General features: G+C 65.9%; 2 protein-coding genes across 3 annotated transcripts; both read right to left on the minus strand.

The window, feature by feature from the left end:
• Positions 1–289: 289 nt before the first annotated feature.
• Positions 290–3770, minus strand: MVD (mevalonate diphosphate decarboxylase). The gene is made up of 10 exons (XM_068411477.1): positions 3635–3770; positions 3032–3102; positions 2840–2954; positions 2610–2756; positions 2339–2538; positions 2104–2178; positions 1647–1865; positions 1422–1537; positions 1230–1338; positions 290–546 (listed from the first exon to the last, which is right to left on the minus strand). Exons 1-10 carry the CDS (start codon positions 3702–3704, stop codon positions 466–468), a joined length of 1203 nt encoding a protein of 400 aa, XP_068267578.1. The 5' UTR covers positions 3705–3770; the 3' UTR covers positions 290–465.
• A 992-nt stretch (positions 3771–4762) lies between these two features.
• On the minus strand, positions 4763–12063 carry RNF166 (ring finger protein 166). Of its 2 annotated transcripts, none has more exons than XM_068411593.1 (6): positions 11891–12063; positions 10295–10451; positions 9208–9320; positions 8962–9076; positions 8047–8154; positions 4763–7141 (listed from the first exon to the last, which is right to left on the minus strand). In XM_068411593.1, the coding sequence occupies exons 1-6, from the start codon at positions 12061–12063 to the stop codon at positions 7076–7078; spliced, it is 732 nt and encodes a 243-aa protein (XP_068267694.1). In that variant the 3' UTR covers positions 4763–7075. The 2 variants fall into 2 exon arrangements, with proteins under 2 accessions (XP_068267694.1, XP_068267695.1); XM_068411594.1 differs by lacking the exon at positions 11891–12063 and adding an exon at positions 11747–11879.
• Positions 12064–12149: the final 86 nt, after the last annotated feature.

Here is a 12149-nt window from a genome sequence, read left to right on the forward strand (position 1 = left end):
GGGGAGAGGATCAGCCCCACAATGGGCACTGGAGGGGGGACAGGGGCCATGTGGGGTGACAGGGATGGTGTGGGGGGACAGGATCAGCCCCACCAAGGACATGGGGGGACAGGGGCCATGTGGGGTGACAAGGGCTGTGCAGGGCACAGGACCAGTCCCAGCAGGGACATCTGGGGTGACAGGGGACAGGATCAGTCCCAGCAGGGCCAGGCAGAGCCGTTAGGAGGAACCGGCCCCCCGTTTCCCGCCCCCCCCCCCCCAGCACCCCCCGCACACCCCACACCAGCGCTGCACCCACAACACCTCTATTTCCTCACACACGAGTAAAAACCAGTCCCGGGGGTCACATCCCGCCCCGGCGCTGGGGACAGCTTTGCACCAGGCCAGACTCAGCACCCCCCGGGGTGGCACCGGTGGAGCTCCCCCACGTCACGTCACGGCCGCCCGTGCCGGTGTCCCCGGGGCTCAGGCGCAGCGGCGGGGCAGCCCGTCCGCTCCCAGGAGGTGCTGGCTGGGGTCATCCACGAGCTGGGGGCCAGGGCCAGGCTGTGGGGCAGGACATGGGTTAGGGACAGCCCCACTCCCTGCAGGGACCCCCCTCCTCGAGGCTGTGGGGCAGCTCTGGGCCCCACGGACCCCAAAAGGCCACCCCTTGGGTCATGTCAGTGGGAACATGGCGAGGGGTGGGGTCCTGCACACCCATGGGGACGGGGACAGGGATGGGGACAGGGATGGGGGCCCATGAACCGCTCTGGGGACAGGGATGGGGGCTCTCACACCCCTCTGGGGATGGGGACAGGGATGGGGGCCCGTGTACCCCTCTGGGGACAGGGTTGGGGTCCTGAGCGCCCCTCTGGGGATGGGGACAGGGATGGGGGCCCGTGCACCCCTCTGGGGACAGGGTTGGGGTCCTGAGCACCCCTGGGGACAGGGTTGGGGTCCCGAGCACCCCTCTGGGGATGGGGACAGGGATGGGGTCCTGCACACCCCTGGGGACAGGGTTGGGGTCCCACACACTGCTCCGGGGATGGGGACAGGGATGGGGTCCTGCACACCCCTCCGGGGATGGGGACAGGGATGGGGTCCTGCACACCCCTCCGGGAATGGGGACAGGGATGGGGTCCCACACACCCCTCCGGGGATGGGGACAGGGCCAGAGGCTCGCCGCAGAGGCCGGGCAGAGGGGTCCCCCTACCCCACGCCCCCCCATAGCCCCCCCCAGCCCCTACCTTGGTGTGCAGGATGTACCGGACAGCCCCCGGCACCGGCTCCGTCACCACGGCCACCACCAGCTCCTCCGGCAGCGAGGCCGAGCCGACAGGCAGCCCCCGCACGAACCTACGGCACAGCCCGGTGCTCACCCCCACCTGCAGCCCCCCACCACCCCGCTGCCCCCCAGTAACAGACGGCATCGCCCTTACTGGTCCCCGTTGGTGGCGGGGGGGAAGCTGCGTCTCACCACCTCCACGAACTCGGCCACGGTGTCGGCCAGCGTGAAGACGACGGCGTTGGGGCCGGCGTCGAAGGTGTAGGCTACCTGCGGCGGGATGGAGGGGGGACACGGGGACACGGTGAGGGACCGGGGGACACGGTGAGGGCCTGCGGCCCCGCAGCAAACCGGGAGCCCCGCGGGGCCGTGGCGGTACCTTGGTGCGCCCGTGGTGGGCGTTGAAGCGGTGCGCCAGGGTGATGATGCGCCGCGAGACGTCGGTGAGGTAGAAGATGGGGGGGAAGGTGTCGAGGCAGGTGGCGTGGAACTGGTTGCTGTCCCGCATGGTGAGCTGCCCGAAGCCCTCGAAGTCCCGCTCGCGGATGTGCCGCACCATCAGGGCCACGCGCTCCGGCACCACCACCTCGGCCCGGTGCTGCGGCGGCGGGAGGGTCACCGTCACCCCGCTTCGGGGACGCCCACGGCGCCGCCATCCTTTGGGCTCCACGGGGGTGGCACCGCGAGCACAGCCCCCCCTGCCCTCCCTCCAAGGGAAACGGGACCCCAGACCCTGCAGCTGCCCCCCTCGTCCTCCCTCCGTGTCCCCCTCCACAGGAAACGGGACCCCAGACCCTGCAGCTGCCCCGCGCAGGATCGGGCCCGTCGCCCCATACCTTCAGCAAGGGGCTGGTGTCCACGCTGCTCTGCATCCCCACCGTGCTGCCCACTGGCTTCTTCTCCCCACTGACCTGGGGGGGGGGGCACAGGCGGTGGGATGTCACCCCCCCCTGAGCCCCCAGACCCACCCAGGGGGATCCCCTGAGCCCCAAGGGTTGGGGTGCCCCCCAAATCCCCCCCATCCCAGGGGGGGCGCTGGGTACAGCCGTGCCCCTTCCCCCAGCCCCTCACCACGAGGACGAGGACCCTGAGCTCCGGCCAGTGCGTCTCGGGGGCCACTTGCTGGGCGATGCTGTCCCTGCCGTCGGGCCGCTCGCCCCGCTGCCACTGCACGAAGCCCCCCAGCATGCTGCGGCACGCGCTGCCCGACCCGCGCCGCGCCACCTCCGACAGCTCGCCCTCCGCGCCGTACAGCCGCGCCAGCGCCGACACTGCGGGGACGGCGCGGGGTCAGCGAGGGGGGGGACGCCACCCGCCCCCCGCCGCGTCCCCGCTCACCCACCCAGGCAGGCGTAGCCGGCGGCGGAGGAGGCCAGGCCGGCGGCCGTGGGGAAGTTGTTCTCGGTGGCGACGTGGATCTTGTAGGAGAGGCTGAGCGGGGCCGTGTCCTCGGCGCTGCCGCCCCGGCGCTTGCGGGCCAGGCGCCGCACTGCGAGGGGACGGGAGCCGGGCGGAGGGGTCGGTGTCGGGGACACCTCGCCCGGCTCTGTGCCCGGGGCGGGGGACACTCACCCTCCCGCAGGCAGGTCTGCAGCCGGGGCTGCCCCGCGTCGGCCTCCTCCCCGTTCAGCCACAGCCGGTCCTCCGTGAAGTCCCGGCTGGCGGCGGCCGTGGTGGTGGTCTTCAGCTGCCGGGGAGAGTGCGGGGGGCTCAGCGCCCACCGTGCACTGAGGGGCCTGACCCTGACCCCGACCCCGTACCAACCTGGTCCTGGTGCAGCGTCACGCTCAGGGAGGAGTTGATGGGCAGGATCAGGTCATTGTCCCGCTTGCCCCCTGCAAGAGACGGCACGGCTTGGCATGGCATGGCACCACATGGCATGGCTCAGCACAATTTGTCACGGCTTGGCTTGGCACAGTTTGGCATGGCGCTGCTGGGCATGGCACAGCATAACATGGCACAGCGTGGTATGGCACAGCACTGCTTGGCAATGGCACGATATCACTTGGCATGGCATGGCACAGAGTGGCACAGCACAGCATGGCACAGCTTGTCATGGGTTGGCTTGGCACACTACGGCATAGCACGGCATGGCACAGCATGGCACAGCACAGCATGGCATGGCTCGGCACAGCTTGGCACGGCACGGCACAGCACCGCTGGGCATGGCACGGCAAGGCATTGCTCAACACGTCAAGGCATGGCTCAGCACGGCACGGCACGGCCTGTCACGGCATCTTCTCCCGCTCCCCCCCGCAGGCAGTGCCCAGCCCGGCCCCGCCGCCCGCCCGCCCCGCACCCGGGGGTCTCCGCCCCGCCCGGGCCCCGCTGCCCCCGGGGGTCGCGTCCCGGCCGCGGGGCACTCACAGTACTTGATGACGGCGATGTTGACGGGGGCCGTGCAGGTGACCATGGCGAGCTCCCGCTCCGCCGCCATCGCGCCGCCGCCGCCGCTCCCGGGCCGCTGCCGGCGGGGGCGGGCGGTGCAAGGCCTCAGGCCCCGCTCCCGCGCCACCCACGTGACCGTCGCCCGTGGAGGGTTCCCGCCTCGCCATTGGCCAGCGCCGCAGCTCCCGGCACCCAGTGTCCAATAGCAGCGATCGGACCACGCAGAGGCCCCACCCCCGCCCGCCCCCTGCCGGTGTTGGGCTGCGCATGCGTGGGCGCCATCTTCGAGTCGGGAAGGAGCTGCGCATGCGCGGGGCGGGCCGGCGGGGGCGGGGCCTGGCCGGTGGTCCCGGTGTCCCAGTAACCCTCCACCGCTCCCAGTGCTCCAGTGTTACCCCAGTGCTCCCCGTGCCCTCAGTATCCCCAGTACCCACAATGCACCAGTTCTCCCAGCACTGCCCCAATGTCCCCAGTACCCCTCCAGTGCTCCCAGTACCCCCAGTGCTCCCAAAACCCCTGTACCCCCCCGACCCCAGTGCTCCCAATATCCCCAGTCCTCCCCCCGTGCTCCCCGTGCTCCCAGTATGCCTGGTACCCCAATACCCCAGTGCCTCTTCAGTGCTCCCAGTCCCCTTGCAGCACTCGCAGTGACCCCAGTAGCACCAGAGCCTCCAGTGCTCCCAGTGCCCCCCCCATGCCACGTGCTGGGAGCCACCCCCCAACCCCCTGGGTGATCCCATCCCACGCCCCAGGCACCCCCCCCCCGGGGTATTTTTATCCTCCTTCCAGTGGAAAATACCCCACAAACCCAGGTGCCCGGGGGTGAGGGGGTGCACGTGGGTGACACCGTGGTGCTGGGGGGCACAGCCCCGCTCCCCTGGGGTCACCACTGGTGGGGGGGGGCACAGGTCCCTTACGGGACACCCACTTGCAGGGTGTCCTTGTCCCCACCATCCCAGCTCCACTTTGCCAGGCCAGGCCCCAGCATGGCACTGGTGCCACACCGCCTTCCTTGGGGAAGGAGCAGCCCCAGTAAGCCAGGGTGGGGGGCACCCACCCCCAGCCCCATCCCACAGCCAAGCACAGCCCATGCAGTGAGGCCGCCCGTGGATGAAACCGCCTTTATTGAGAAAAAAGGGTTTGCTACAAATACCTCATTGATTTTCTTCTTCTTCAAAAAACAGGACGTCTCGTTAAAAGTTCTAGTTATGCAAAAAGTCCTGGGGAACACTGAGGGGCACGGCTGGGGGCACGGCGGGCACGGGGGCAGAGCCAGACCCGACCCGGGGTGAAGCGGGAGAGGCAGGAGCTGCCCATGCAGCCCTAAAGTGCTTTACAAAAGCAGCTGTTGCTGCTCCTGCTCCGGCGTTGCAGGGCAAAGAGGAGGAGGAGGAGGAAGGAGGCAGGTTAGCAGCGCTGTCCCAGAGGCAGGGAGCTCCCTGCTCTGGTCCCCGCTGAGGATGGGACAGGGAAACCCTCCTGGGAGATGCCAGTGCTCTCCGTCCCACCAGGGACACCCCCCGGCCCAGGGAGGTGCTGGTGAGGGAAGACCCCGACCCTCCTCGCTAGCCTGGCTCGAGGGAGGGGAGCGGAGGGTCTCTGCACGCTCCTGGTAGGGCTGCCGGCGGCACGAGGGAGCTCCAGCCCCAAAAACCACCCAGTGCTATTGAGATCGAAGTAAAAAACAAGACAGTATTGCTAGAGCAGAGCTGGAGCTGGGGCCAGGCCTCGGATAAACCACAGAGGGGCACTTCTCCGAGCAGAGACACCCCTGGAAAGCAGCATGGCAGCTCTGCAGGTACCGTGCATCACCACCTCCCCGCAGCTCCTGCACCCAGAGCCTTGGGCTGATCCCATCGCTGGGGTGACCCCAAGGGGTGGTGGGGTGACCCCAAGGGGTGGTGGGGTGACCCCAAGGGGTGGCGGGGTCCCAGCACAAAGGCCTGGCAGAGATCATCTCCCTTCCAGCCTCTCCCAGCCCTGCAGAGCAAACTCCAGCAGCAGCAGGCAGGGCAGAAAGGATGGGGATTGGGAGGTTGGGGGGACAGGGACCCGCTGGCCTGGGCAGGAGCTGTCCCTCTCAGGTGGGGACACAGCTTCACATGTCACACGGAGCGTCTCTCGGATCACCATCTGCCCAGATGTGCCCTGTCCCCAGGCAGGGGATGCAGTCCCCTACTTCAGGGGGACAAGATGCTCAGCGTTGGGGACAGGATCCTGCGTGGGCAGACGTCCCTCCTGCTCCTCCATCACCCAGACACCACCCAGTGCCAGCACCCCACGACTAACCCGCCTGCTCCCTCGCAGACAGGACTACACCCTGCCCATGGCCACATCCAGCACCCCACCGAGCTGCTCCCCAAGAAGGCAGCCCCACGAGCCGCTTGGCACCCACTCGAGCTGACCAGGTGCTGCTCTCACCTGGCATCACCACCCACCACAGAGAAACACGATGACAAAGGACAGAAACACCTGAAGAGGACACCCGTGTGCTGCCCACAGCCCCCGCAGAGTCCCACGCTCCCGCTCTTGTCTCCCACCTTATTTCAAATCCACAGCATGTTCGTTTGGTTGGGTATTTGTTTAAAAATATACTTTCTTAATAATGTTCCATAAAAATACTCTTGTCCCCGGTGACGGATATTGCAGTGTGAAGAGTTAACAGCTTCTGTCCCTGCTCTATAAAAGGTGGAAAGGGCATCACGCCAGTTTGTGTAGAAAAATGCAAGAACTCAGTGTCACAAGATACAAAACGAGGAAGGTGAGTTCCACTGGAGGCCTCCTCCGAACCCACCGCCATCACGGGGCACACGAGGACAAAACCGTCTCGCCCCAGGAGTCACGGCCTGCGCAGCAGCAGGCAGAGGAGGCAGAGTGCCTGCAGCACCGGGGACAGGACAGACCAATGTCTCTGGAAATAGCCTTGTAAGGTTTAAAAAAAGATGCTCCGTGCCACGTTCCTCCTTTTCAACCTCCTTTTGCAGTTTCAAACTAGGGCGTTTCTGCGTCAAACGCGTCGGAGTTTTACGTACCTGTTCGGTTGCAACAGGGAGCACGAAGACAAACGGTGCCAAAAAGCATCTAATAATAAATAGATTTGGATACAGGTAGATACTCCGCACACGGACGTGAAATGCCTCACCAAGGAATGGTCCAGCCCTTCGGCGCCGACTCCTCTCTCGTCCCAGCAGCCGACATCTCTGCTCACTCAGTCTCTGCTCGCTCACCAGCCCAGTGCGACGCTCAACAGGCTCCACCTTTTTAAACAAGGTGGGATTTGCCCAGAGAGGAGAGGGAAGAGAGGCAGCAGCGGGTCCCCGGGGGTGCTGGGGGGTTGACGAGCTCCATGCCGCCCCGGCTGAGTGTGCAAATGGAGACGGGGTGTGAGGGGGGGTCCGAAGCGATGCTCCACGGTCACCCTCAGTTCTCGGAGAGCGAGAGTGCCAGGGCAGCCTGCAACGCTGCCTCCTCGTCGATGTTATAGTCCTAAAAAATAAAAAAGAGAGGGTCAGGAGAGCTGGCACAGGTTGGCCACACAGCCTCTGTCGAGCAGGGGGGTGGCCACGGCAAGGAGTCCTTCCTGCTCCTCACTGTCCCCCCTCGAGCCTCCATCTCCTCCCAGAACACCATGGTTTTTGGGGTGTCCTTTGTGCCCACAGTCCCTCTCCTTGGATCAGCCCAGCCCTGAGACCAGGCAGGGATGAAACACGCCTGTGCAAGAAGCTGCAGCCAAGGGTAAAGCTTTCTAGCAAGGCCGTGGGCTTCTCCAGCGCTGTGGGTGTATGTGACACAGCGACTGCTCCCTACGCGGGGATGTATTTGTCTGTCAGTAGTTGGCAGCTCCTTTCCCTGACATCCAGCCCCCCTGCAATAGGAGCAGGATGCTAACAAAAACCTCCCCTCGGTCCCTGCAGCCAAGGCTGGGTGATCACACCCTCACCCCCACACAGGAGGGGTCAGCAACCCCCCGAGGAGGGGGGCCATGGCTACCCGCCACGAGCAGCAGCCAGACCCCACAGCTCGGCTGCTCCCCTCCCACTGCTTGTGAAGCCTCAAAGAAAAGGGCTTTTGTGTTACAAATCCTCAGGGGAAGAGTTTAATGGAGTACAGAGAAAACAACCCATCTTCACGGAGAGCAGCAACATTCCCCTCTCCTCCTTCAGAGACGTTTTCCTGGTGTGTCTGACGATGACCAGCTCAAGCAACCCCCAAGGCAGGTGGGGAGCCCAGCCCCACACCCACGGGGGTCTCCTGAGTGGGGCTACACGTGTGCCACGTGCCTCCCACAAAGCCCAAGGAGGATCCATCCCCTTCCCCTCCCGAGGGGCCGCCCAGCTGCTCAGTGCAGGATGTGGGAACATGACCCTGTTTGGGCTCAGGGCTGTACTCACCACGAAGGTGTCGTAGGAGAACTTGTGCCTGTGGAGGAGGTGCTGGAGGAAGTTGGCGCTCTTGTAGCTGGGGTCCCCCCAGGGCATGGCAGAGCAGACCGGGCACACCTGCAGCGGGCAGGGATGACAGGGAACCGTGACTCGTGGGCACAGACCCCTCTGCCTCCCGGAGAGGGGAGCATTGGTCCCCCCCTTTCTGACCTGATCTGCAGAGGCTGTGCTAAATAGAGGGTCCCTCGGCCCCCCCCGAGCAGATCCCTCGGTGCACAGAGCCTCTGGCACGTGGCCCAGGCTGCTTTTAGCCCACTCACAAGTTACACGCACACGTGAGCGCCTCCGAGATGGGGCCAGAGCTGCCAGTTCCCTGCCTTGGTCAACCCAGTGGGGATGGGGAGAGGAAATGCTGCACCACCCGGGTTGCAGGTGGAGGGGACGGAGGAGCTCGTTCCAGAGAGCCTCTAACAAAGCAAACAGAGCCAGGTCCTCACCTCCCGTCAAAGGGACTTAAAACAAACTAAACCAGCTGGAAACAGCTGTATTTTATGTGCAGCAGCAGCTCTGCATGCCCGTGGCCTCGGACGCAGCATCAGCTACGGTGTATTTGGATTTCCAGGAGCTACCCCACACAGAACCAGCCCATCCCAGCATCACAGAATGGTTTGGGCTGGAAGGGACCTTAAAGCCCATCTAGTTCCAACCCCCCTGCCACGGGCAGGGACACCTTCCACCAGACCAGGTTGCTCCAAGCCCCATCCAACCTGGCCTTGAACACTGCCAGGGAGGGGACAGCCACAGCTTCTCTGGGCAACCTGGGCCAGGGTCTCACCACCCTCACAGCAAAGAATTTCTTACTAATATCTAACCTAAATCTCCCCTCTTTCAGTTTAAAACTGTTCCCCCTCATCTCTCACTCACCACTTTGTTGGGGTCGTTGCGGTGGTTCTCCATGCAGTGCTTCACCAGCTCCTGCTGGTCCAGGTTCCGGGCCCCGCAGTACGGGCACACGAACGTTGAGCGATTGGGAATATTGCTGAAGAGAGGAAGGACGAGCTCAGACCCCCCAGGAAGGGTCTGGATTGACTCCTTCCAACCTAACCCAGCCAGCCCTGCTCAGCTTTACGCCACCCACCCACAGCAGAAACCAAACCAGTGTGGCAGTACCTGGGGATAGGCTGGGACGTGGGGACAACGGGAACGAACTTGGGGCAGTTGGCCATCTGCTCCTGCACCTTGGCGCAGGATGAGACGTGCGAGCGCATCTTCGCCAGGGTCACCTGGAGGAGAAGAGGAGAAACATCCTGGGAGGCTGCAGGAACACCTTCACCTGGTGGACGCAGCGCTGGAGCCTCTGCTACAGCTCGGGAGAGCAGCTTTGGTCAATGATGTCAGAACAAACACTGCTCTGTGCAGGATGACCCACAACGGTGTGGAAACGCTGCACCAGCCTGTCCCTCCTCGCAGGATGGAGATCACAGAATCACAGAATCAACCAGGTTGGAAGAGCCCTCTGGGATCATCGAGTCCAACCATTGCCCTCACACCACCATGGCAACTAGACCAGGGCACTAAGTGCCATGGCCAGGCTTTTCTTAAACCCCTCCAGAGATGGTGACTCCACCAGCTCCCTGGGCAGCCCCTTCCAATGGCTAATGACCCTTGCTGAGAAGAAATGCTTCCTAATGGCCAACCTGAACCTCCCCTGGCGAAGCCTGAGGTCTGGAAACCCAAGCTTGAGGTCTGGAAACCCCAGACTGCTCTGACACCGTCCAGGATTGGTCCTGGGCGGCAGCCAGGGAGTTACAAGAAGATCCCCAAAGTTCAGGGAAGCCAGAAAGCGCATTAGCAGACACACACCATGAATCACGGCTTTACAGCTGGGCCCTGAGGCGTCCCAGACCAGACTGCCCCAGGCTGGGCCAGGCCACGCTGCCGGCTCAGCTCCCCCGTGGCCATCGGGATCACAGCAAGACCTAAATCCTCATCAGGAGCAGCGGCGGCGCTGGTTTGTCTCAGCCTGCTTCTGAAGGTCCCCGCTGACTAATAATAGCTCCAGCCTGCTGACAAAGGCAGCTAGGAGAGAGCACCTTCACCTCTGCAGAGCCCCTGCAGCACCTGTGACACTCAGGGGGGACACCACACCTCGCAGGCACAGTTTGGGGACCCCCAAACAGGGGACTCCCTCTCCTGGTGTCACAGCTGCGGGACTGGCACAGGATGGGGACAGGCAGCTTTCCCCCCAGAGCTTTACCTTCTTGCTGCAGCCTCTGCAGGGAGCTTTGTAGGAGGAAAGCTGCTTCTCCACGCTGGAAGCCTTCTCCACCTTCTTGGGGTCGAAGGGCACGCGGCAGAGCGGGCAGAGAGGGGATGGCACTTGCAGGCAGGGCTGCAGGCACTCCCCGCAAAACCTGCGGGCACAGAGAGCGGCGTCACCCGGCCTGATCAGGACGAGGGGAACCCCAGCCCCAGGGCACACCCGCTGCCGGGGCCTCCTGCGCACCCCAGCCCCAAAACTCAGGGATCGACATCCCCACTGGGAGGAACTGGACAGAACTGGGAGCTTTGGGGGGGTGCGGGGAGGCCAGGCACAGCCCAAGCCCTGGCAGAGCTCCCTGGCATCGCCCCATCAAATGCCCCCAGCCCCAAGTGACCAAGACAGGGGCACGAAGCAAAGCCACAGCCCCCATGGGAGGCCGAGGTGTCCCAAAACCAGGCGTGAAAGGGGGCCAAGATGCCACCAAAATGCTGGGGGACAAGCGGACCCCAGCTCCCCGTGGCAGCCTCTCCCCAGGGACCAGGGCACAGCACCCATGGGTGGCCCAAACCAGGGGGCTCAGGACAGGATTCCCAGCCGGCACCGCCGGGGTGCGGGGAGCAGAGTCTGGGGGAGAGCCTGGGGGCAGGAGCCAGGTCTGGGTGTAGAGGGAGAAGGGGGCTGGGGGCGGGGTGCTCAGCGGGGAAGGACCCATGGGTGCACCCCACACTGGGTCCGGGCTGGGGGACGTGGAGGAGGTGGGGGAACAGGGCAGCACCCAGCTCCCCGGGAGGGGAAAGGGTCCGGGGTGGGATGGAGGGTCCCGGTATCGGGCTGGGGGGGGCGGTAAGAGGTGGAGGGTCGTGGTTCCGGGTGGGGGCAGGATGAAGGGTCCCGGTACCGGGCTGGGGGTGGTGGGATGGAGGGTCCCGGTACCAGGCTGGGAGCGGTGGGATGGAGGGTCCCGGTACCAGGCTGGGGGGGCGGTGGGATGGAGGGTCCCGGTACCGGGCTGGGAGGGCGGTGGGATGGAGGGTCCCGGTACCGGGCGGGGGTGGGAGTGAGATGGAGGGTCCCGGTACCGGGCGGGGGGGGCGGTGGGATGGAGGGTCCCGGTACCGGGCGGGGGGGGCGGTGGGATGGAGGGTCCCGGTACCGGGCGGGGGGGGGCGGTGGGATGGAGGGTCCCGGTACCGGGCTGGGGTGGGAGTGAGATGGAGGGTCCCGGTACCGGGCTGCGGGCAGGTGGGATGGAGGGTCCCGGTACCGGGCTGGGGGGACGGTGGGATGGAAGGTCCCGGTACCGGGCGGGGGTGGGAGTGAGATGGAGGGTCCCGGTACCGGGCTGCGGGCAGGTGGGATGGAGGGTCCCGGTACCGGGCTGGGGGTGGTGGGACGGAGGGTCCCGGTACCGGGCGGGGGTGGGAGTGAGATGGAGGGTCCCGGTACCAGGATAGGGTGGCGGGCTGGGGGTCCCGGTGCCGGCTGGAGTCACGGGGCAGAGGGCCCGCCTGGGCCCCGGTGCAAGGGGCTGCCGCGGGGGTCGGGCCAGGCCGGGGGTCCCCGCCGCCCACCGCCCGGGCCCCGGCTCACGTGTGTCCGCAGCCCGCGATGCCGACGGCGCGGTGGAACACCTCCAGGCAGATGGGGCAGCTGAACTGCGCCTCCAGCGCCTCGGCGGCGGGGCGGGCGGGGGGCGGCGGCCGCGGGGGCCCGCCCGGGGCCTGGGGCCGCTGCGCCGCCGCCACCAGCAGGCTGCGGAACATGGCGGCGGCGGCAGCGGGGGGGTGGCGCCCTGACGTCACCGCGCCCTGACGTCACCGCGCTCTGCGTCATCGCCGCGCGCCGGGAG

This window comes from Nyctibius grandis, chromosome 12 (genome assembly GCF_013368605.1).
Source record: "Nyctibius grandis isolate bNycGra1 chromosome 12, bNycGra1.pri, whole genome shotgun sequence".
NCBI classification, from domain to species: Eukaryota; Metazoa; Chordata; class Aves; order Nyctibiiformes; family Nyctibiidae; genus Nyctibius; species Nyctibius grandis.